Source organism: Morone saxatilis, unplaced genomic scaffold, assembly GCF_004916995.1.
Source record: "Morone saxatilis isolate NCDOM2014 unplaced genomic scaffold, NCSU_SB_2.0 Contig21, whole genome shotgun sequence".
NCBI lineage: Eukaryota > Metazoa > Chordata > Actinopteri > Moronidae > Morone > Morone saxatilis.
The window spans coordinates 9,894,066-9,920,018 of NW_023339774.1; the positions used below are offsets into that span (position 1 = coordinate 9,894,066).

General features: G+C 40.2%; 1 protein-coding gene across 1 annotated transcript; it reads right to left on the reverse strand.

The window, feature by feature from the left end:
• Nucleotides 1-1,418: 1,418 nt before the first annotated feature.
• Nucleotides 1,419-25,336, reverse strand: pnpla7a (patatin-like phospholipase domain containing 7a). The gene is made up of 36 exons (XM_035668299.1): nucleotides 25,214-25,336; nucleotides 24,719-24,770; nucleotides 24,536-24,613; nucleotides 24,058-24,145; nucleotides 23,821-23,903; nucleotides 23,380-23,480; nucleotides 23,143-23,283; nucleotides 22,896-23,055; nucleotides 22,123-22,203; nucleotides 21,427-21,555; nucleotides 21,191-21,271; nucleotides 20,512-20,641; nucleotides 20,333-20,404; nucleotides 20,099-20,175; nucleotides 19,806-19,961; nucleotides 19,558-19,635; nucleotides 18,270-18,475; nucleotides 17,358-17,489; nucleotides 17,123-17,246; nucleotides 15,824-15,937; nucleotides 15,474-15,540; nucleotides 15,194-15,343; nucleotides 14,439-14,502; nucleotides 14,023-14,191; nucleotides 11,512-11,694; nucleotides 10,758-10,819; nucleotides 10,348-10,504; nucleotides 8,769-8,885; nucleotides 8,559-8,628; nucleotides 8,159-8,275; nucleotides 7,846-7,994; nucleotides 7,550-7,702; nucleotides 7,214-7,333; nucleotides 5,745-5,829; nucleotides 5,097-5,212; nucleotides 1,419-4,210 (listed from the first exon to the last, which is right to left on the reverse strand). Exons 2-36 carry the CDS (start codon nucleotides 24,767-24,769, stop codon nucleotides 4,073-4,075), a joined length of 3,999 nt encoding a protein of 1,332 aa, XP_035524192.1. The 5' UTR covers nucleotide 24,770; nucleotides 25,214-25,336; the 3' UTR covers nucleotides 1,419-4,072.
• Nucleotides 25,337-25,953: the final 617 nt, after the last annotated feature.

Here is a 25,953-nt window from a genome sequence, read left to right on the forward strand (position 1 = left end):
CATTTACTCATCTTGTTGTTGATATACTGCGTATCCATCAATCATCTGTTCTTCTTATTTATGGTCTCTCGGGTTTTGAAGGAATTGACCGTATCCCAGAATGCAGTAGCCCACAGGCTGGGAGACATTACCAGTTACCATTACTATTGCAGTGTGTGTGTGTGTGTACACAAGGAAAAATAATCATTATATTGGAGAGCAGAATTCTTATCTAAATATTGATTATTTTTCCTTGTGTAGATATTTTCATCTCTTCAGACTTCCAAAAACTCTCAAAATTAAACAATTTAACACTTTCATGGCTTCACTAAGGACATATCCTGTGAAAGAGTCTCATTTAGGGTGTCAAAACCTTAAAAAGATTGGTAGCCACCAATTTAGACAGAATATCAGTATTATGCAATACAGCTTAACAGCACCTCTAACTACAGCCTCAAAAGTGGACCATGAAGTTAAATAAATTCACCTCTGCACAAGTTTGAACAATAACTGATATAACCAAATATTTAACCTTCATGAAGAAGAGATTTATTGCAGGGATTTGTTGAACTCTTGACATAGAAAGGTTAAACCTTTGAAGCTGGTAAAGACTTAAGCAGGGTGAATTTTAACTGACTCTAGGGTACTCCAGTCCCACTGAAAGATATTTAACAATCGAGCCACCCAGCAGAACCACTACTTCATTAGTTAATTCTTAATGATGATCTTTTACTCAGGTGAGTGTCATTAATGCATGAGCTCCTTTGGAGACGTCCGCAGGTAACAGCACTAAGCACAGTTATTTATTCTGCTGTTAGCTGTCATCTCTACTATGAAGTGTCAAACTACAAATGGAGATTACAGAAACAATGAGTTGATTAATCAATTATTTGACCAGCAGACAATGACTCAATGGCAATATTTGACAAATAATTTATCTTTCAAGTCATTTATTGAGCTAAAGTTTCTGGTTCCCACCTTAAGCTCTGGGAAAACAAATTGCACATTCGTGAAGATGAAAATAATCATAAGTTAACCCTACACAGTGACACTTCTTTTCTACAGCAAACTAAAAAGCTAGATGGCAATTTAAAAAAATGAAAGACACGAAGAATATACACAAACAGTGGTTTATTAGTAACAATTGATTATGAAAAAACAATATTTATCCAATAACATAAATATAGAGAAGTAACTGTTGTCATACAGTACAGGCTTATTGGTAAACTCAAATCATTGTTTTTCTCTAACCATAAAAAAGTCAAATGAGGGCACTAGTGGTTGTTTTTTCATATCGGTCATCTAAGGCTTTGTTACATTAACTTTATGGCAAAGTTCCATCCATTACATAAGCATTTCATTTATTACCATGTCCCATTTAATAAAGTAGAAACATTCATTCTGCCAGACAACATCAATTCATTGTGCTCGGTTTTTGGAAACCACCCCAAAAAAAAAAAAAAAACCCAGTGCAAACACCATTAGCTCATTGGTAAACACAAAATGCTTTCCTATGTCCGCCCTGCTCACACATTCTGTGTCCAGACTCCACATAGTGTTTATCACAAGGTTTCTCCAACTGTCTACAAACGTAAGGCTGCAGGGACTGTGGCACCAGTGTTATCTAAGATAGGGAGGCTCACAAGGTGCTATATCAAGAAGAAAGAAAATCGTCATAATAAAATGTTGCATTGATATTCTAATGACTAGAGTCTGACTGACTTGGACCGATGATATTAGCTTATTGCACGTATGTTGGAATTTTAACATCGGCCAATAAGTAACTGAAAAATGCCCCACTCAGTACATATCGGTCACAATGCTTTAAAAAAAATAAAAATCTAAAGGATGTTTGTTATGCAGTATTATTAGGCCTCTGGTAATGCTGCGATTAGAGCTGAAACAATTAGTGAAAACAGCAGAAAACTAATCACCAACTGCTTTAAAAATCAGTTAATTGTTTAGGCCGTTCATCAAGCACATTTGATGGTGTGGTTCCAGCCTCTCAAATGTGAGGATTTGTTTATTTTCCTGGAATTACTTTATATTAAACTGAATATCTTTGGGCTTTGGACTGTTGGTCAGACAAAAAGTACAATTGTCACCTTGGGCTAGCAACACATTTCACACTTTGAACACTTTTCAATACACACTTTTTATACACCAAAACATTAATCTGTTAATTGAAAAATGGAATCATGAAATTAATCGATAATGAAATGAATCGTTAGTGTTACAGCCCTAGTTGTGATTGAAATTAGGTTAACTATAGAAATTGTATAGTGTCATACAGAGATGTATGTTAAACAAGGCTCTGTAACTATGTATGTATTTGTTAGTTTAGTCGTGCATTGCATTGCATGTCTGGAATGATTGTCCAGCTGTTGTGACTTCTAGGGCTTAGTTTGTGCACATTCTTGGATTACATATGAAAATATATAATTGTTAACCAGTTTTTTTGTGCTTGCAGTCTCAGAAGAAAAATAAGATCCAAATAACAAGAGGGGAAAAAATAAATAAAAAAAATAAATAAATTAAAAAAAAAAACTTGTTTAGACAGGCAAAATAACTTGTGTTACAACATGTTCCTGTGAAGAACTGCCCTGCTGCTGCAAATAGCCGCTGTGCATAAACTGTACTGGGACGAGCGGCGTTTCCGAGTTCACCCGACAGATCCACGCTGCCTGCTGCTCAGTCTGCGTGTGACAGATTCAAGCCAAAAAACAGATGGGGGTGGAGGCCGTCTCGTCAGCTGAGAGGGAGAGTAGTGCTTTGAAGTGGATTGCAATCATTACTTCCCTCCATGTCCCTGGCACACAGGGTACAACAAAACTGTGCTGACAGCCATGGCCACAGAGTGCTGCTTGTTTTGCTCTCTTTCTGGTTTTAAATTAGTCTTGTGTTAGTGAGGATCATTACATAGACTATAGAGTGTGTAACATTCGAGGGTAGGGTCTGATTTTAATACAACAATACATACTCTCATGCCCATGACCCACATGAATAATTGTTTGCTGTAATTAGCTCAGCTCAGCAACAAAAGGTGTATTTCTCTTTGTTCTAGTGGTATCAAGCCATGCACATAGTTTAGGTATTAAAACATCCGTGCCCGAGACTGCATTAAAATAATTCAGCTTATCAGTCATCAGAAAGAGTGTCACCGATACACAGGACAACCTCACGGTCAACTGTCTGCACTGGATCTACTTTCAACTGAGTCCCAATGAAAACTGTCGACACTGTGTGTCTATAAGTTATTTGGCTCTTAAAATAAAGTCAGATCTACTTGTGACCCCTCATCAAAAGTTATGGCATCACTGCAGAAAGGAGCAGTGAGTAGGTCAACCAGAGAGGGATTTTGCCTTCTTGGGCTGTTTTCATTTTAAGTATTTTGAAAAGAAAAGGACAGAAAAATAAACATCGTTTTGTGCAATTCCCCCCCCCCCCCCCCCTCTTATCCCTTTAATCTTTTTGGATTGTTTCGTGTAATCCTTTAATGCTGTGTGTGGCAGAAATCTCAGAGATGGGCGTGTCGAAAACAAATCATATAACTGTGTGTAGAGATAACAGAGAAAAAAAAAAAGCTATTTTGTAATTTAGGTGAACTGACTAACTATCTCAAATCTGGTTGAAAGTCCTCAAATCTGTGTTTTAACCAAGATTTATCATTTTCACCTGGGTTCATGTAATAAATATTTCAAATACTATCTCCTCACCTTCCCTACCTTCTATCTTCCACTGGATTGGTGTGATTCATGTAGAGAAACAGAAACTAATCTTGACGATCTCAATATGAGAAAGGATTGGACTTACAGCTGCTCTTGTGTAATAGGAATGCATAGGATCTGCAGCTGAGTAAATGTGTTACTAGCTGCCTGTATTCCATCTTTTGTTTTTTGTTTTCTAAAGGGGCCGTCCATTTGTAATGTCAGCCACACAGCTAAAGAGGCCAGGTTACGGAGGGCAAAATGGTAATCACAGTCATGCTGACAGTCTCAGGGGCAAACAGATTCATGTGGGACAGGCGGGAGGGTAAAGACAGGCAGGTTAAATTGTGATGACCTGTTTGGGGCAGAGTTCATTAGACCTGTCTTCACTTAATGGACTGTTTGGACGGATCTCCATGGCTTGGCAGCATGTCCGTTGGGCAGTCGGAGATGTTGGGGGACTGAGGGTGGCTGCTGGTGAGTGAGGTAATATGGCGTGCTTGTCTTCCTTCCAGCTCTTCATCCTGAGAATCAGAAATACCGTTATTTTTCGGTGAAGAGAAGAGGACTTTTACATTTACAGGACAAATACATTTTATTAGAATAATATTCTACACATCCTATCAAATTATAACGCTACTATGAGGCTAATGTGATGCATGGCCCTGATTGGTAATTTCCTTTCATTTTGTTCCCTTCCTGTTTTTTTTCCATAAAGCCCAAGTTTGGATGTATGTACCAACACAGCTTTACAGAGTCAGGCTGAGACATTAGCTCTATACCAATGTCACTTGACGTTTGAGCCCCCTTTTGACAACTGATCACAACACCTTAATTCAACATATACGAGACATTGTAACAACCACTGACATTTGTCTCAGTTGTTTTGTGTTTTAGTCTTTTCAACCTAAATAGGAGACCCTTCACTTTACCTATAGCTTAGCAGGTTTTATTCTTTTTTTAAACACTTCTAGACAGACAGTACAGTTATTCCAGTAGAACTGCACCCTATATAGGCTGGAATATACAATTCTTTGGTCTGATTTGGAAAACATTCAGTGCTTAATCAAGTCTTAACTACAGAAAATCCTCTTATTTTTGACTCAAAGTCATAGCCCTACAACTTTCCAAGGCCTTGGCGTTTAACTAGAACTAAAACATTTCATTTTAGTTTAATTAGCTGACCCTTACAGTGTCATCCAATTAATTTTAGAATATATTTTATGAGATTATTGATCACTTTTAAAGCATGAACTGGCCTGGCTCCAGGATGATACTCTAAAAGTCATTACAATGTGGAGAGGTATACATTTACAGTTTGACACACTTGTTTTAGACAAGACTAAAATGCAAAAGCTACTGAAGTGCTGAAACCCCATCGTGTCCACCCTCATATCTAGTGGTTCGCACCGTGTCACCAGTCTCCTCCCCTTCAGTGTGCTCTCCATAGCGATTGTATAGCTCCATGTCAGATAGAGCGCTCTCCAATGCCTCCTCTTCATAGTCAGTGTGGTTGTCTGACTCCTCTAAAGGCGGGAAGGGGAGAGCAGAGGACAGGAAGGAAAGAAGCACATTGTGGGTGAATAAGTGGAATATGCGGTGCACAGAAGAGGTGACAAATGAAAGTGGGTGTGCAGGTGAATGAGTCAGAAAAGGAAAAATGTGCAACATTGTGAAAAGAAAAACAGGGCAGTTAGATGAGTGATGGATGACAAATAGGTTATAAATAGAAGAGAAAGACTGAGAAGGATGGTGATGTCTGAGAGAAACATTGGTTGTTGTATTAGGTTGCACTTAAAAATATCATTTTAATATGTTGATTATTTCTATTTCATTGCAAATACTGATGGGAAGTAGGACCTCTGCAAATTGTCCAAATGTCCAAACCTGCATGTGTACAGTATAACACAACATTGCTAAAATGTATTCTGCAGGAAAATAAAAGCCCATCCAAAAACAACAACAAAAAAAAAAAGAGTGAGCACGGAAAAACATGCCTTATCCCCGACACTGTGGGTACACATGTGAGAGTGTTGGAGCGTGTGTCAGTAGTTTTACCATGCACCAGAGGAGGTTTGACGGGCTCGATGCGGGATACAATTTCTGCCAGGTCAGTGAAGGAGGCATTGGGACACGTTACCACCTGAAACACAAACACATACAGACACACACACATACACACAGACAGACACACACAGTTCTTCAGTGTCACATGCTGGTGCTGTTACATTTAACCATTTAATGATTCCTGAGTTTATTCTGGATCTTAACCTCTATCATTTTCCTGATTTTGTTTTAGCTTTGTCCACACAAAATTTTGAAACCTTTTGTTTTAAGATCTCTGACACCAGTTTTTCTCTTTCCCTGTTTTGCATTTTGTGCAACTGAACATATTATGTGGACTCCATCACAGGAAGAGATGCATTATTTCCCCAGAGAGTTGCACCCTACTGTAGCACCTGAAAATAGAAATGCGCTCATTAACAGTCTATGTGGGATGGCTATTGTTTTAAAGATTTATTTATAAGACTTAAAGATTACAGTTTCAAATCTGCAACTGTGACTGTAGCTCCATCGTTCTATCCACAATTGCTCATTTGGTAGTTTGTGGCTTTGGGGCTGTAACAACTTCTTTCAATATCAACCCTGCTATTTCCCCCCTTTCATCCTTCCTAATGTCGTTGCTCAAGATGGGAGTAAATATCTCATCTTTCTTCATCATTCCCTCTCCTCCCTTGTTTCATCAGGTCCTTTGTCTTTTTTTGACCTTGCCGGGGAACAACTGGGGTTCCGTAAATCTGTTTCTCTGTACTTTAGGCGCAGACTGATGCATAGTTGTAATCTTATTGCTTTAACAGCAGTGCAGCCCAAGGCTTACAAACATAAGGCTTTTGACAACAAAATGTGGCTCACAATGTGGACATACTGTAGAAACAATAACAAGAGAAAATCAATCAATATGTAGAGCAATGTTGTTGATTAAAAATGCATGGACTGCAAATGAGATGTCAGATACTGACCAATCCCAAGACGATGTGAATTAACGATCATTTCCTGATAGATTCTGTTTAACGGCTATATTGACTGTAGTGGATTAATACTCGCTATTGTGCTCATTATGTGTATATGGTTTGTTCACATTGGATATAGTAATGTAGGGTGTTGTTGATGACTTGTGAGATTCAATATAGGGCTACTTATTGATATTGTATTGAAAAGTGTATTGAAAGTTCAATCAGATTTAAGATCATTTATAGTGAAGATCTAACATTTGTTGCGTAGGAATGTGTTACAATTCAATGCTAGATTTATCAGTGTCGATGTAAGTGTTTGTTTTTACTTCTAAGGAATTAAAAAAATTTAATAACAGGACGGCATGTGTTTGTGAGCTAATTTTTCACCACTCAGTTTGGTAGCAAAACCTAGACAAAATGTGATTATGTGCAGTGCTCTTAACTCTCCTTACTCCCCTTCCTGTCATATTTTCTACAGCATTCCCACATGTTTTTGCCTCCCTCCATCCTTACATTGTTCTTGCTTTGGGTGTTGTGGAAGTCCTCCTGGTGTCTGTCTTTCAACATTTTCTCCACCACTCCACTGCGACCCCACACGTCAAAAACAGTCTTTCCGTGCTGGTATCCCACCTCCTGCATTTCAAACACATAGATCAATATCATTTTCTCTACTGATGGGGAAAATCATTAAATGTAAAGTATAAATTTATTCAAAATACCTTTATCATATTAGAATTTGTCTGATATTTGTTAGTGAAATATTTTTTAACTCATTAAGACAAAGAGATAAACAGCTGAAAAGAAAACAATATCACAATCTCAGGACAACATCACATTTATCAAACTTACAGCAATTTCATCAAACTTGCCAAACTCCAGAGTCCGGTATCTGTCGATTGGAGGTCTGATGTACTCACAGTAGTCACTGTTCTTCACAGACTCCAGCTGCCTGACACAGCATACATAGGCCAGCCGAGTCTGAATCTCTGCCATGTTCAACACCTAAGACCCGACAGTGCAGAAAAGAACATATGCATCACTGAAAAACACCTGCAAAAATATCCTCATTGTTATTCATAGGACTCATTTACTTTTACGCATCCTTGCACAGTCTGCTGTGTCTTTATTTTTAATCAATCCATTACCTTTACTTTCTCCGCTAGGGGGTTGAAGCGTTTCCATAGCAGCCACCAGCCTGAGAGGGAGTCGCCATAATTAGTGAGGTTGGTTTCATCCCGGCTGCCCACGTCAATAGCTATCACCACTTTGGCCCCCATGGAGCGCGCCACATCAGCTGGGAGAAGAGGAAGAAACAAGAGACAAAGGTGGGGCAGGAAAAGAAAGCTTTGTGAAATAATCCCACAGAGATGGTAAAATTGCAAAAAAAAAAAAACACGATTAAGCACCGGGATAAAGAATGCCAGACTATTAAAACTGAAAACAGTGACTGTAGTTAACCTGGCAGGTTGTTGATGTAGCCTCCGTCCATCAGCAGGTGTCCATCTTTGGGGTCACAGAGAGGAGGCAGATACCCAGATAGAGACATGCTGGCTCGGACATACCGCCACAAAGAACCTAAAACAAAAAACAGGCAACCCTTTTTAGTGTTATGCCTATTAAGCACTATGTATTTAATTGCAAGCAACCAACCTGAACCAACAGAAAATTAAACTCATCAGTGAGACTGATAAGAAGGGGCAGTTCACCAGTCAGGACAACGGTGGCAGAAATCTCTATGTGCATGGCTAGAGATCACTTCAGGTAAGAAAACTTTTTCTTTTTTGTCATTTGGTTGAACTGACTCTTTAAACAAACAAGAAAAAAGGATTCTTTCAAATAAAATTAAAAAGAAACCTACCATCAGTGTGTACTCTCATGGCCGAGGCAGTGATGTCAGTAGTGATATTGAAATATGGTATCCAAAGGTCCTGCATATACAAAAGGTTACATCGAAACAGATACATTTACTTATCCTGCACCACCAGCAGACATTTCTGGATGTTTATATGCTAAAACTAAATCAATTGCCATGTATGTGCTCTCTTCCAGTAGTCCCCATTTCACTCACTTCAATCTGCTTGCTCTTGAAGACATTGCTGATGCTGGAGTTGAAGGCAGCACCGGAGAACATGGAGGTGACAGGGTACGTCAAATCCAGAACCTTTTTGTACACTGAAGTCATTTCCTACAGGGGAAGAAGCAGAAAGAAAGGTCAAAGGGATGTTGCATTTCTGTAGGGGAAAGAAGCTGTTTCCTGTGTTACAAAGCAGAATGAATCCCTCAAAATTAAAGTTTTATCTCTTATCTTCCTCCTTGTCCTGTCCACATTCTTTTTAGTAATTTGAAAAAGTCACTCCTCATAAAAAAAACAACAACATTTCAACAGAGCAAACCGTCCTATTCTGACTCTTTGGACAAGGACAAACATTTTATTACAACAGTGGTTCTTTTATTTGGATATGAAGGAGCAGCAACCCAGCCGCCTGCTTCTAGATGGTTTCAGAACCAAGGACAGAGCCAGAAGAGGAGGTGCTGGACACACAAGGTGTTTTTCATTAGGCCAACGTATGCTTCCTTGCCTCTCTTCTCCCAGGACCTGGAAATCGTTCTTCCTCTGCCATCATGAAGGATCTGACAACAGCTTAAATGCACTTCGAGAGAGGAGGAGCTTAGATCATATCCTATGCAGAAGGCTTTAATCAAGTGGCGGGTCGTGATGTAAAAATACCTCCACGAGTGCTATTTGTATTTTTGGCATGATTGACTACCTAATAGACAATAGCTTGTCCTAAACAAAATGCAATCATTCTTAACGTTTATTTCTATAGCCGTGTACAGGGAGCTATACATATTCAGGTAATATAATAGAACACACTTACAAGGTGAGATGCAAAGTGTGGTGGCATCACACAAAGTAGCAATTTTAAATTTCACAATATAATCATGTATCATATCTAACAATCTACATATCTAGATGATAACAGCAAGGTTTTAGAATTGTTTTTAAATAACTACATTCGTACCAGGCGGTCTGACAGGTGATACAGCTGTACCATGTCATTAGTAACTGACGACGCTTAAGACTAACGCTACGGCAGCTTCAGCTCCTCCGTCCTCGCTTCTTGCATTTCTCTCTCACGCCCTCGCTGGTAGGAGCTGAGACGCGAGGAAAGGAAGCGAGGAGACACGTTAACATAATGAACAGCACCCACTATGGGAAAACGAATCGTACCACATGCTCTGCAGGTGTCTCAAATTAGCCGTCATGGATGATCATGGTATTAAAGACTTACGGATGAATTTCATTATTATTATCATTACAACAATCAGCACAGAGTGGTGAAAAGTAGAATAAAAGCCTGAACTTCATTCAAATTCCAAAAAGTGCAGTTAGAAAGAGTCGCCTTTAGAAGGGCAGACTCGCATTTGTATGTTTGGCATGATTGACTACCTAATAGACAATGAGATTTTCCTTTAAACAAAAATGCATCATTATTAATTTATTTCTATAAGCCGTGTACAGGGAGCTATAAGTATTAATGTATGGGATAAAATTCAAAAAACCTATTTGATAGATTTGAGATTAAAATATTGACTAATACTAATATTTGGCTTTATTACAACACTAATGTTATTTTGACTCTCACCATTGCCCATTCTTTGGCCCTCATCCTCATGCGGCTGTAGCTGCGGTCCTCAGCATAAAGTGCCCCCATCAGGGAACCGATAGAGGTGCCACCAATGAGGTCCACTGGAATACCGGACTCACAGATGGCTCGCATTACCCCCACCTGGGAACAGCCCCTGTACACAAGGATGGAGAAATTTTACTTTTTAACCACAAATACTATGTTCTTTTTTTAAATATATATAAAAGTTGATGTCCTTGATGATAGTACACTATGCCATGACTTTGATGGTGAAGACAGTTGTGCTGGGGCGGCGTACCTAGCCCTCCTTCCCTAGGATTAATGCAATATGCATTGCACGGTGAGGACTCGGAGCCAGGGAGAAGCGCAGTGGCGGTTCTGCTGGCTTCTAAAAACACGTTTGATACAACTCAATAATGGTGGGGGAAAAAGGGGAATGAGTGTTGATCGACAGGGACTGGAGAAGGACCTTGAATGGAGAGGAATAAAAATTATGAGAAAGATACTCAATGGAGAGGCTAAGAGAACAGCCAGAAGGCACAAAGGAAGGAAGGAAGGAAGGAAGGGAAGGAAGGAAGGAAGAAGGAAGGAAGAGGAAGGAAAGGAAGGAAGGACGAGAGAGAGAGAAGGAGAGAGAGAGAGAGAGAGAGAGAGAGATAGGGAGAGAGAGAGAGACCTGAGATTGAGAATGGGGGGCGCTGTGCTCGCAATTTTTCCCGACAAATGTCCTAGGCGTTCCTTGACTACCGCCCCCCGCTCCACCCGCAACCCCCGCCCCAACAAAGACGCATCCCAACCCCTCAACCTCACATCCAACCCACGCAGTAACGCGCCGCCCCCAGAACACACACCCGCCAGCGCCCACTACCTGTCCTTCTTCCCACTAATGTGAAAAATGAACGCTCCTACCTATCTCTCGCACAAACCCCGACCCAGCTTTCCAACCCCCTCCAACCCTCCTCCTGCCCATCTCTTCAGAACACCCTTCTCCAATCATCTCTACCCAACCTCAGGCGGGGAAGGGACGGGGAGGGGGGGGGGGAGGAACGGAAGAGGAGAGGAGACAGAGGATTTGAGAGGAGGAGAGGAGGAGAGAGAGAAACGGGTGGGGGAGGAGAGAGGAGGCGACGAGGAGAGAGGAGAGGAGAACAACAGTCCTACCAGTTTGGGCAGGCTCCTCTTAGAGAAGACCCTTCGGGGACAGGAGAGGTGGAGGTGTCGGGAGATCCAGCTTCGCATGTTAAGCCAGTCCACAGTTCCTTTGGGCGGGGGGCCGTCTTCTCTGTGCAACAGCACCAGCTGCTTCTGGGCACGCACTGCACTTCCTTCCAACATACGCTCCAGCTAGAGGACATAGAGCACAGATGTTTTAGAACATTTCATTCTTCCCTTTTTCTTCTATGTGCTTACACAGAAGTTTGAATGCTAGCCCAGAAAAACACTGCAAACTCGTGACTACTAGTGAGCACAATACCAGCACGTGTGCAGATACAGTATGTGAAGATTGCAATTTCATGTTTTTGATTGGGAATAATGTGTTTTCAGAGTCTTATTTTGAAATATACCACTATATGTGAAAACATCGACTGTAATTATTCATTATATTAGCAAATTTTGGGTAGCAGGTTGAGCGATAAAAGCAGAATGGGAAGGTTATCTGAGAAATAAATGTTTTATTACATTTTCCTTTTTAATATTATATTTATCCTGGCTGAGGCAGGTTTATTATAGGACACTCCTGAATTAGCAGTCTTAAAAAAACCCTAAAAAGTCTGAGAGGAAGGTCAGATCTGCCACCTAGTCAACAGGCCCTCTGTTTAGTGTGCGTGCAAGGTGAGAGGGTGTTTGTGTGCGTGTGTGCCCTGAAAGATGAAATCAACCCAGAGCTATGACTCATTCTGAGGCTGAGCAAATATTGATCATTTCTCCCACCATCTCCTGTTAAACGGGGATACATTCCTTACTTTTCTCTGTGCCTATTTTCCCCTTTGAAGCCAATTACCTTTCCTTCATAAGCTGGACGAACACCTCCTTTCTTTCCAACCCCTCCCCTCTTTCACAACATCCATCCACCTTTTTGCTCATTTCTGCTATATGCCCAAGGGTCAAATACAAACCTTTCACAGCCCGTGTGACCATTAAGTTGGTAAAACCACTGCGTATGACCATGACTCAGGAGCATAATGATCAGCACGGACCGTAATATCAAATCACACACTACCAAGATCTTTGCCTGATGACACATTTGCAGACCGAACAAGACCTGTGTTAATAATAATAATAACTGGTGTGATGATTTCTCAGGAGAGAAAAATCCTACCAGTTCAATCTGGTCAAATGTAACACGGACCAATAACCCATGATGTGTTTATTTGCCTCCAGCCTTACAAGAGGTTCAGGTTTTCAGTTCCAGACAACAATCTAGTGCTGGGCAGGTTAGTCGACAAAGACATTTATCAACAACATTGTTTAAGAGTAGTAAAAGGATAAGTCTAGCGTTGTTCTTACAGTCAAGAAATCCCACATTAAGACCAAAACTAACAATGAATTGATCCTGCTAACAATAATTATTATTATGTGTATCCGAAGACTGATAGAGTTTATTTTTCTGTGCAATAGACCTTACAAAAATTACAAACACATCAGTGAGCCACACCGTTGCTCTGGGTGACATGTTCCTTCACCTCCAGGAACATGGGCACTGCAGTTTATTTTGAATCAACCCTGAGTATTTACTACACCATCCTGCTGCAGTAAATACTCTATACTAGCACACCAAATCTGCCACTGTAAATATTCCCCAACAAATACAATAATTACTCCTGTTTGAGTAACATTGGCTTTAACACTACATTCCCCAACTGTTTTAGGGAAGGAAATTAAATTAAAGGCTCCGACAACCACACAGGTGATTAGATTAGACCTCTAGTAAGGTAGAAGCTGGGTGAAGCTATGCTGGGAATTACATGATGATGTCCTGCCCTGCCCTAATAGGTACAAAAACACAACAACGGAAGAGTGAGGAAGATGTCAGTCAAGCACTGTTTGTACAAATAAATGTAATAAAGCAGTGACAATCTGAGACCTTTTTGACAAGAATTGATTGTTATTGAAAAAACGGATACATCTCCGATCGTTAATCAACTAGTCAAGTAATTAATGACTAAAATGCTGCAGTTGTGAATGCCATAGGTTGTACAGAGGTTTTAAAAGTGAAATAATTTATTCTTTACTGGTTTTAAAGTAATTTGAGGTGAAGCGCCAATGACTGAGAATCAGACTAATGCATTGTTAGTTTTTGGTCTTTTCATGGGATTAATCGATAACAACAAAAAAAGAGGTGAGGGGTCACTTGTTTAGAATAATGACCTGAATCTGAGTGAGTGTCACGTCATTGCTTAGCTGTACAGCTCTTAACTTCACTGTTCTAATACCCTCTCACCACTCTCAGAGTGTCATTTTCAGCCTCAGCAAGCAGTTATTTTTAGAGAAAAAGCTCTAAAAAACCCACTGTACACTACCTGCTCAGCAACACACAGCCGACAGACAAAGTTGGTGACTATCTGGTGAACATAGTGGAGCATTTGGGAGCTACAGTTGGTAGAGCAAAAGTAAAAGTCGGCCCCTTCACCATTTTATTCAGGTTTCATAGAACAAACAAATAATTCTCACCTCCCCAACGGCAGGGTCCTGCTCTCCTAGTCCCACGATAATAATGCAGTCAGCCTGGCGGATGCACCGCTGTGTCCATGGGGTCAGTGTGTAGTCCGTCTGGTAAAGAACTATGCGATGGATGTCTTCCTGTTGGCCCAGCCAGCTGGACAGACGGTACTCGTGGACACTGAGGAAGAAAAGAGTCCATTAATGACAGGCGGAATTGCCTAGCTGGCAGCACACAGTAGATCCATTTTTCTTGCTGTGCCAAGAAAGCATACTTGAACTGAATTTAATGAGCGAGTCAGAAAGACGGCAAGAAAAACTTATAAAGACCAACCAGTGGTATGACAATGGGAAAGATTAGGTGATGGAAGGTTTAAGACTATGATTTTACTTAGGGGTGCAAATTTTGAGTCTGTCACAAAACATACCTGTCTAGTGCTGCAGCTCCAAGTCGCTGTTTGATAACATCACTGGTCAGCAGAAGAGTGGGGCCTGTGTGTGAAACTTCAGTTAATATGTCTGGTTGAAGAACTTGATCAGACAAGACAGGTGACATATCTTAAGGTGCTGCTACTTTTATCTGCAGTTTTAAGAAAAAAAATCATAGTTTCTTAAAAATGAATACAAAGTAAGTACTCTCAATGTAACTTCCTTGATTACTCTAGGGAGACCTTTAATCAGATCAGATCTTTTTAAGTCAAACATGCACCACTTTGCTATTGGTGAAGTGCTTTTAATCAAAATATTACAATAAAACAAATCTAAAAACACACATAAGCCAGGTCTCTCGCCCCTCTTACTGTCACTCCCTAAAGCCTTAAATGCTTTTGTTGTAATGAGAACCTAATTTCATTTATTCGATATGAATTGACTCTGGTTATCTTATTTGACCCAAAGCACACACAGAGGAACTGTCCTGAGAATACCGTCCCAGATTTAAGACTGGAGTAAACAAGACATCTAAAATGAATCTACAAGGGAAGAGCCAGAGAAGTCAAATCATAGCAAGGAGTACCTAATACAAGACAACCAGACAAATCACACGCCAGTTTGTGTCCATGCCTGTTATAGCTGTAAGGTGACCAGATGTTTATAAAGACCAACCAGGATCAGAGCTCTGACGTCTGTGTGGAGGTTGACAGTAAAACCTACACGAGGTAAATTTGAGCTCCTTTTTTCTTACCTATTGCAATGAGTGCATGCTGCAGCTCCAGGGTAAAGGCAGTGAGAGGTACCTCTTCCGATACAGGCAGGACTGTCACAGTGGAGAGGTTGGAGGCTGGGTTTCCCACATCCCACTTACTGCCAGGTGTATGGAGGGCCAAACTGCGAGCTGGGGACATGGTAAATATTAGTATTAGTACATATTAGTAAACCTCCACTTAAACAGTAAGTTGAGACAAACACCAACACCAGTGGGAGAACCCTGCAGGCCAGGGAGATGCACATATAGACGCACACACCTGTGAGAGGACCGTTGACCTGCTGGAGGATCTTCTGTCCTAGAAGGTGGATCAACCTGGTGACAACCTGAGAGGCGCAAACATGTTTATAAAGTGACTGTGTTACTCATCAGACAGATACCGTGTACATAGCAATGCTTCATCTGTATTAAAATTTTAAGAAAAGTAAAAAGGAATACTTTTGGGAACCTTTACCCATATTATTGTCCAGTTCATCAATTAATCAAATGCTCATTGTCAGGGGCTAGGTTCAATCAACTCTTTTTTAAAGCTGACCTTTTGGAAATCACTACACGCATATGCTCCGTCTACAAAAAAATGAATTGTGTTTTGACATCAGTTCACCAAACCTGTGGGTACTTCCTCTTGATGGAGCTGAGAGCTCCCTGTGGTAGGTTGGCCAGCTCAGAGTCTCGTACAGCGTGCACTGTGGTGGCTCTGTTCTGATGGGTCAGGGCCTCCACCTGCAGAGAAACCAAGGACACATCACAAAAAACGGTCCATAAAAAGTAAAAAGAAGCCCCAGTCATTCCTGAACATTACAACACATAACATAATGTACTACCAAATAAATCTTCACTTCAAGATAGATACTTTACAGAAAAATGTATGTCATTAAAGTGAATGAAGAGCATTGTATTGTTACTTCAAAGAATTTCAGAGTTAACTTAAAACTTTTTTTTTTTTTTTTTATGAAAAAGAGCTATAAATAAGATTTCATCATCCAGAGTTGACGTCAACACAGCCGTGCTAAATATGTCTCTGAATGTTAGCCATAACAATCTTATCCCCACCCTCACAGACTCTGCGACGACAGTTTCCCTCCTCCAGGTAACAGTAACCATAGCATCCATCAACCCAGGTATTATTAGAAGCATCATGGCAGAGAACAGCCTCACCACCAGCCAATGGGGAAGTGAGTGAAGTGTAACAAAGTGACTTTGCTTTATATACTTTATCAAAATGAAAAGTCAGAAAACAGTCCTCGCATTAGTTTATTTTTCAACGTTAACCCACGAGGGACAACACCGGGAAATACGTTAACAAGTGTTGTCTTCTTGGTAAATGTACTGATATGCTGGAGAGTTTAACAGATACTCAATATAAAATTCTTGTGTGTTTAGAGCCTGAGAAAAAGGTAAAGTAAGGTCTAAATTGAAACAATAAAAGGTTACATTTATGGGTTACATTTAATTGGGAGTTGTTGATGTTTTCCCCCTCTTTAGATATAAAGATAATACAAATTCAAATGATATATTGATTATTTATATTTAAATTCAATTTCAGCTGGCTGTTTTGTTACTTTTTCCCCCTTAAGATTCATAAGATGTAGTTAGTTGAGGTTTGTTTTAGTTGTAGTCTCATGGTAATGCATACTGGCAGCCCCTGTTTTAACTGTGCATACTGACAATGAATATGCTATGATTGTGATGATTAACTTCTGTTAATAACAAACTCTTTTCCTCATGCATATTTAAATCAACCAATTTGTGACAGACTTTGGAGAAAATTCGTTTATCCTGATATACAGTCATTAATATTTATGAGCATACTAGTGAGTGAAAGAAATCTTCACACGGTGCACACATTCATAGTTTTTCATCTACTATCCACCATCTGTCATCCCCCCTCGCCATCATGTTCCTTACCACTCCAATCAGGTCACCGCGCCCGTACTCTCCTATCAGCTCCTTCTTGCCATCCTCCTTCATGATTACAGAACGCAGTCGACCACTCAGCACTATGAAAGTACTGTCTGATTTCTCTCCCTGCCTGAAAATATACAGATAACTTCTATTTACTGCAAATATGCAGCAAGCTTGTAGAATCTATTTTTAATAATCACATTTTTCCAAGATATATAAAAGGTGATTAGTAGAATACCTGTAGACAGCCCTGCCAGCTTCCACGGCCATCCAGTCGAGAGCAAAGTCTATCTGTCGGACAAAAGACGACATCCTCCTCACCACAGTGTGAGCCACATTCAGCACGACCTTTGGCTCCACACGCATTATCCTAAAATAGACAGGAATAGACATAAATAACAGAAATAGAAAGTAAAAGAAAACTAACAAATCATTCTCATTGCTCAACATTTGTTTGTTGTTTTTTTTTTGTCTACACTGCCCTACAAAGGCGAAACTCGTGAACTACGTATTTGGCCAAAAAATTGTCATATATTCATAAAATATCTTACTATAGAAATGTGTAATTTTATAGGAAAAAAAACAGCATTTAAACATAGGGAAACATAAAAAAAAAAATCAAACCGCAGTGAACAGTAGATACTTTACTAATTTAGAGCCCCCGAAGAGGGAATAAAATTAACTAGTCCTGTCAAAAGCAAACTAGCTAAAAGTCAACTAGCCTAGCTTAGCAGAGTAGCCTCTGACTCTTGTTGAATTCACTTGATTTCATGTAGTTGGACAACCTTCACATTCACATCACATTCTTTTATTTATTATCTCCTTATTAAAATGAACAAGAAAGCTAAAGACGACACATTTTGTTTTCCTAGCAGCCTTTAGATGGTCCAAACAGACCACAGTTTATTTTAATGCTGTTTAGATTTTATGTATGGTCTGTGACAGTTATAAATAATCAGCATAAAGAGGCATACAATGAAGGGTTTACAACTTGTATATTTGCAATATAGTTTGGCTAAGAGCCTTCAAACCTCGTTGTATCTTTAGTTATTGCTCTCTGGCCTTTGGAAGGCAGTATAGAATAGACTTCATATATTGAGTACATATTTCTGCATGAAAGGGTGTGTGCGGGTGTGTCGGTGTGACTAACTCATAGAAGTGGGTTTTGGAAATGGAGAGGAAGCTGCAGTCTCGCTGGGCTCGAACTGTGAATATGAGGGGCTCTCCGGTCAAGACAGCAAGTTGACCGACAAGCTCTCCAGGGTGTGTCACAAACAGACGCGTCTCCTCTTCACGGTCAATCATCCGCTGGTAAACATGGAGGAGGCCAGAAATCACAAACTGTATGCTCACCTCCTAAAAAAACCGAGAGGAGGGAGAAGAGACAAGAGCACAGATTTTACAGTCTGAAGGTGAATGTCAACATTCTGGTGTGCTATGGGACACAAAGTTAATTATCATAGCATTAGTTCATCGTTGATATGTTAGGACTTTTAACAAACAACATGGTAAAAATGTTAACTCTTCTTTATCTTGAGTTAAATAAAATCTTTTTTTGTGGTATTTAATGCGGCATAATTTCATCTCATTTAGATACGAGAACCGTGAGCATCATCATCTTGATATTGATACTGATACTTTTATCAATGTAAAATTATATGGAGAGACAAGAAATTATCATTTGAGCATGTAAGTTGAGACAAAAATAATTGGTTTGCAAATGACACAAAGTCTTGCAAGATATTTCAAGTCATCAAAAATGTGCGCAGCTGAGCGGACCAAACTGCCTTAAGCTTGAAAAGAAAAGATTAAAATCTTATTTGATTTTTTTTGGGTAGCTTGGTTTAGGCCTTTGTCCTTTGTGAGTGGCTGATGGTCACATTTGTTGCAGCCAAATTAAACATAAAAAAGGTAAATGGACTGTACTTTTATATTGTGCCTTTCTAGTCTTCCAACCACCCAAAGTGCTTTATACATGCCATATTCACCCAATGACACACATTTGTACAGTGATGGCAAAGGCCATCACAAACTCATTCATATTCATACACCATTGCACAGAATCTGGAGCAATTTGGAGTTCAGTATCTAGCTCAAGGACACCTCGACATGAAGCGGGAAAAGCCAGGGACTGAACCGTCAACCTTCTGATTAGTGGACGACCTGCTCTACCTCAAAAAGGTTGAGGACAGGCATTCGAACAAGAAGTACTGTGCTGAAATACCATAAGTGAACGCAGTTAAAATGTTCTTGTTGATGCAAGTAAACAAGTTTAGCACATAAAAGACCCAAGCTTCAACCAGTGAACCTGGTCATGTACATTTGTCCCTACAATGTCTCTACACTGCTACAGGGGTGACAAAGGACAAGAGCCAAAATGGAAAAAGGCCTCCATTAAATCTTCAGTGTCATGAAACTGCTTTGTAAGCTGTTCTAACCTGGTCTCCCTGACGAGCCACCACAGAACCAGCTTTGACTTGATGGAGGGTCACTCTGCCTTCGAGTAGACTGGGGTCCTACAGCAGAAAAAGAAAATGTTCGACCAAAATATATTCAGAATAATATAATAGCGTCTTTTGTGATACTCTCCCAATGTATAAGGCCTACCACCGTAATATATCCAAAAACATGAATTTTTACATGCTATTTATGAACCCCTAAAATATTTATACGAGCTGATGTTCACCTGCAGCTGGATGATTCCCAGCAGGTCCTTCTTAGCAGCCTGGAAGATTGTGCTGCTCTTACTGAGGTAGATGGCATCAGAGTGCCCCCCGCTGTCTGTGTAGTGAAACACTTCAGATGGTGTGTGCTGCATAGTCACACTCTTCTTCAGACTGGACTACAAACACAGGCATAAGAGAGAGACTTATTAGGAAGAACAATATAAGCATAGCAGTGTAGGATGCAGTGTATGCTGGGATATGGTGTCCCATTTAGACAACTTAAATTCTGATTCAGTGTAAAGGAGAGACTTACTTTGTGAGTAACGGGACTGGATGGAGCCTCATCTATCGTGACTCGAGCTCGTTCACAAGCCATGTTCAGGTCATTACCTACAAATCAGGACAAAGGAGAAGGAATATGAGCTGAAGTATATGTGTGGGTGTGTGTGTGTGTGTCCTTGCTTTCAGATCAGTGAATGCGATACGTCTGTGCAGGAAATTAATACCGACATATGCCATTTGGTGATCGCTTATGTCCAAGACCTACCTGCACAGTCGGTGGGCATCGAGATGGATCGCTGCTTCCTGTAGCTGCTTGAAGGGCTATCCTTCGCACCATCTGTTTATTGTAAAGTGAAGTGTCAGCACTGGTTCAGTCTTAGCACAACACAGTGCAATATTTTAAATGTGTGTGTGTTTAGAATAACGTGTGTGCGAGTGCGTGACCTGTCTCAGTGGGACTCTCCGTGGGCCCAGCGGGTAATTCGTCCTGGAAATGCAAACGGCGAGTCGTCTTCGCAGAATTCGTCTCTGCCATCACACTGTTTATATTGGACAAAGGCACCACCTGACTCTCCTGTCAATTAGGCAACAAAACAGATCAGGTAACAGTCCACATTTTAGTCAGTCACGACTACAGTAGTGAGTAACTATTAATTATTTAATTATGTAACTTACATTATATAATCATAATAGATTTGAAAAGAAAAAAAATATCCAGTGTGGGACACTATATTTTTACTAAGCCTTTACAAATTGGCAAAATGAATTACCTTTCACATATTTCTTCCCAAAAAAGACAAAATTCAGGAGTCTTTTTGATTATTGTAAAGTCAGAGGCAAAAAAGGGTTAAAGGTTACTGCCCTGCCCACCCTTTCTGTGGAGGGGTATAATCACTCTCATTCATTTCAACTGAGCTTTATGAAGGACCGAGTTATGATACCGTGCTTAATGTTGTGTGAAATTAGCTTGCATGTGCGAGACGGAGTGTGTGTATGTGTCTTTCTGTGCTTGTTTGTGTACAAACTCATAAGCAGTGGTGCTTAGGTATTCAATGAGGGCCTCTCTGTGTGACTGTGTGTGTATACAGACAAATATGTGTGCACTAATTAATTCCCCTCCTACCGGATTGAAGAGCTCAGTTGTTAGACCCAGATAGTTATGTAATGCCAGGAAGGTGACTCTTTGGAGGCGCACCATGATTATCTGCAACACACACAAAATTATACACCGAGATAAACAGAGCAGAACATATAACGCAACACATTGTAGTTACACCCAAATTATTTTAAAATTTTATTTTATAATGATGGCCCCGGTTCACGAGATACCGTACATTTACTGTTAAGACAGTCTGTTACCTGAATGACGCGAACCAGCGTCTCTGGGTATTTCTTAAACACAGACTCAAAGGCCGATGCAGGTAAACGCAAGATGGTGGAGCGAGTTGCAGCCCGTGCCAAAACTGTCTTGTATGGCGCTGGGTAACCCTGGCAAAGTCAGGACAAAGCAGTTCAGAAAAGGAAAGAATTAAGTAAAGACAGAGGGGCGGTCACTAATACTCATATACATCTTTGACTTCAGTGTTGACAGCCACCTAATTAGAAGTGTCCATGGAATAATCAATTGGACCAAGAGCCTTTTCACCTCTCAGTTTTATTATATGAACTTGTACTTGGTGCTTACTGCATTTTAAAACCTGTTAACTGTAAACATCAACTTTCATGTTTGGATTACTGATCAAAGTTTCTATGTACTACAAGTTTTTCCAAGCTTTGATTTGTTGATTTTGCTGAATTGTCAGAGTTTTAACTAGATGGACAAGACAGGATAGGAAATAGAAACAAAACACAAAATACCTATATTAATTACTTGGAACACCAAGATAATAGATATACAAATTGAACTGGACAGGAAGTCAAGAATTGCCTTTTAAATAAGAGAAGCATGGGTGGAAATATAAATGGAGAGGAGAAAGAGAACTGAGACAAAAAGGACAAAAGAGGAGGCAGGGAAGTTAGTCTGATGTGCAGACGAAGGAGATATAAGGAGCTCACAGTGATAATGTCCAGAATACTAAGCAGGCTGTGGACGCTGTCCCCCGGGTGCACGTCCTTCACCACTGGTTCTGTACCATCCTACAGGAAACAGGAAGATAAGAAATTACCAACAACACAGTCTTAATTCAAACTTAACTGTAAAGAATCATAAAGTAAAGTAACTAAACTATGCAATGGGATGGCAGTCATAACTTGTACAAATTGACAGAAGGCAGCAGCAGACAACAATACACATTTAAATACAGGTGTATATACAGAGCCATCATTTTTATTCTACTCCTTGTGTTGTTAAATAGCAGACTCCATCTTGATTAATGTGGCGTTACTGCCCTCTCCTGTTTTTTTCCATGAGCTATGCACATGCGCATTGTAAGGTAGAGGACAATAAAACAGTCATTACATCGAGTAAAGTGTGCATATGCCCTTGCTTCATACTTCATTAAGATGAAATTTCACAAGCGTTAATGATCAGAGGCACCATTACTGATAACCTGTCCTAGTTTTAGCATAATGGATCAAAAACAGCACTGGGATTCATGTTTGTTACAGTTATTAAACACATCTCAGTCCTACTGACTTACTTTGCCAGAATAAAAACAAGAGACTTGTAGATACAATTTTAATGCTACTCTATTTGAGATGTTTGCTTATTAACAATTGATCAAATGGCTGCGTGTAATATGATGGGTGAGTTACTAATAAAATGTTAAAGGGCACAAGAAGCACTATATGACAAAATTCTCTGAAAACCAAAAATGCTATCTACATACATTCTCTTGGATGCAGAGCTCAAGGCGTCCATCCTGGACCACGTAGATGCTATCGTCATCATCTCCAGGCCTGAACAGACCTTCACCCTCCTGCAGCTCGATAAACACCATGTGTCGGCACAGCTCTAGGAACAGAGGCTTCTCAAAGTGACCCAAGACCCTACAATAAGTAGCAGAACATAATGAAACAAAAGGGAGGAACAATGGGAGAGGCAAAATCTGTAGGGAAAGTTGGACATTTGTCTACCTGACATTCTTTAGCATGTAGAGAACCTCGGAGGGCAGGTTTGAGCTCTGCACATCAAACTCTGTTAGGTCAGCCTCCAGCAGGGAGGGAGGAGGTTCCTTGGGCTGCAGGGTGGGAGGATCTTTACGGATCCTCAGGATTCTGTTGATGGGCACAAAAACAAGGCAGAAGAATTGTTTTCAAGGTTTCACTTGCACACAGACAAATAACATTTTAAAATGTATTAATGAAGCATACTTGCGAGCTATGCTTAGAACTTTGGTTCTTTTGCGAATGCGCTGCGGTTGCTTTGATACTGAGGTAGAGTTGGGGGGAGGAATCGCAGACAGCGTCTGGACCTAAGAAAACAAACATATTCAAGATTTTTAAGTTTGTTGTTGTTTACTGCAATATGTTTTGTGTGCAGACTCAGGTGTAGACCTAATTAATAGAAACAGGTAGAGGACCTGCATTCACTACTAAGCTAAATGCATGCAAGTAATCTTCCGTCTAACTATATCAGAGGGCGTTACAATGACTGGAGCATTAGTGGTTATGGAAAGGAAAATGTAGAAATTTAATGTTACACAGCATAATTTTTTTTGCTTATTTACCTTATTTATAATACTGAAATGAATCTACCTGAATGTGAATGTTTGTGTACAAGTGTGACACAGAAATGAAAGTAATAGAAAAAACCTTTCGCATTATCTTCCTTCCATAGAAGAGCACTTTATCTCGTTTTCTGAAGCGGTAGTGAGGTACACCGGGCTGGTGTCCACCTTTTCATAGAATCCAAAAACAAGATGCATATAATGTTAAGACCACATTCTGAAGAACATTCAAAACAAAACCTTATCATTAGACCTACACAAAAAAAAAAAAATATGTGTTACAGCATTAGAATAAGTATGAAGTTCAGGAAGGGTGACTCACGAGCAAGCTTGAATCTCCTATACAGAAAGAGCACCACAATCCCAATAAGTGAGACGGCGACCGCAGCTCCAATAAGCACACCTGTGAGCTAGAAGACAGACAAGAGCATTGCGACAAAAGTATGGTCACATAAAGGCACTGCAGTGTAGTTGTCCACAGCAAAGGGCAGTATGGCTGCCGGTTCAGAAACATCATCCTTCAAAGTCCAAAGTTGTGCTCCAGTTAAATACTACATGCTGATTTTGAGCAGGTTTTGAGTATTTAGTGTGTTCAGACTGGAAAGGAGACTAAATAAAGTCATAGTATGCGGCCAATATATTGGATTACTTTCATCGGTAGGAACCGCCCAATTGGTACAAAAAGTAAATGACCACAACCAGCCCAAAACCACATAACCTGGTGCATAACACTGTGTGCAGGGCAAGGCTTTCCCTGCTTAATAAAAAGCATTGGCTGTCAATGAATTGTTACTTCTTACCATGGTGGTCTGCATCCTCTCCTCCAAAAACTGTTGCACTCGTGCTCCAAATTCATTTTTGCTGTTCACCAGAACCTCCTACAAACACAAGTAAGGTTAGCAGAGTTCCTCACCAACAGCTTTCCACTGCCACCGCTATGCATTTGTTTCACATGCGTTTGAAAAAGAAATAGCGGTGCTTACCAGACTGCTCCATTTGCAGAAGTCTCCATCATCCCCTCCTTCGCACGCCATCCTGTAAGACAAGAGTGCTAATGAATGCTACGCCTGCGAACCAGCTGGCGGTACTTAGAACCGCACAGGAACAGTAGTGGGGTGTGTGTGTGTGTGTGTGTGAAGAGCTTTAATAGCATGAAGGGGTCGCAGGTTGTTGGAAAAAGGGGAAACTATCAAAAGAGGAACGTGGATTTGTGATTTATCAGCATGTTTCGCCTTTTACCCCTCGCCCTCTGGCTTCGTGTTAACAAGTAAACGACGAGCTAGTGTAATAAGCCAGCAACAAAGTAAGTGACGGATGATTTAAAGTGACTGATCAATACAGCCTCAGCGTTAGCTATAGCTTGATGCTAGCTAAAACAACACTAGCTAGCAGCTGGCTGACTAACGTTAGCCGTCTTTTGCCAGTAGTTAAAGATTCCACATCAGCCTTTGTGAGAAAACAGAAAAGATTAGTCTTACTTTTCGGCGGTTTGTGCTGCTTCAAGCCAGTAACATTGCAAAAACAGTCGGTGCAGCAAAGTTAGCAGGCAGCTAACAAAGTTTTCTGTACGCTGTCACGTACTTAGCTCCGCCCACTTTTCTACGTAAACCAATCGAGTTTTTTATGTCTGCGGTTGCCATGGTACCGTTTTAAAGCACTTGTCCAATCAGGAACCGACTAGGCACGTCCAGTCTTCCTGTTTACAGCAGCAAAGGAAAGCATCTCCTAACAAAGGTCTCCAGTGTTTGCGCAACAGTTTCAGGAAAGGAGTCAGACTTTATGTCAGTAGCGCAGTATATGTGCTATAATTATTGTTATAAGCTAATCTTATATTAAAATGACAGTGGCTGATCAGTACAGTTACTCAAAACTGTGGGTTAAAAATGCTGAAGTGCTTTTATTTTAACTTAGTTGATTATTTCAAATATATGCTACTTTATATATATACTTTAAGTATATACTGCTAATGCTTCTTCTCCACTACATTTCAAAGGAAAATATTGTACTATATATATAATATTTTTACTCCACTACACTTATTTGACAGCTGTAACTTTACTAGTTATTTGTAGATTAAGATATTAAAACCTATGATGCATTGTATCGGGGGATTTCCCATGGTGCACTGAGCTCCTCTCTTCCTCTCTCTCTCTTTCTGCACTCATTCATGTCCCATTAATGCATGTTACTAACTTCACTTCTTCCCCGGAGTTCTTGT

Bases quoted from the DNA above. Each gene is read 5' to 3' on its own strand.
- pnpla7a (XM_035668299.1), bottom strand. From the start codon at position 24,769: ATGGCGTGCGAAGGAGGGGATGATGGAGACTTCTGCAAATGGAGCAGT. The intron at 18,476-19,557 runs GTTAGAACAGCT...CGGTTTTTTTAG, and splicing joins TGGCTCGTCAGGGAGACCAG to GAGGTGAGCATACAGTTTGT. The intron at 15,541-15,823 runs GTTTGGTGAACT...TGCGCCTCTCAG, and splicing joins TCAAGAGGAAGTACCCACAG to GTTGTCACCAGGTTGATCCA.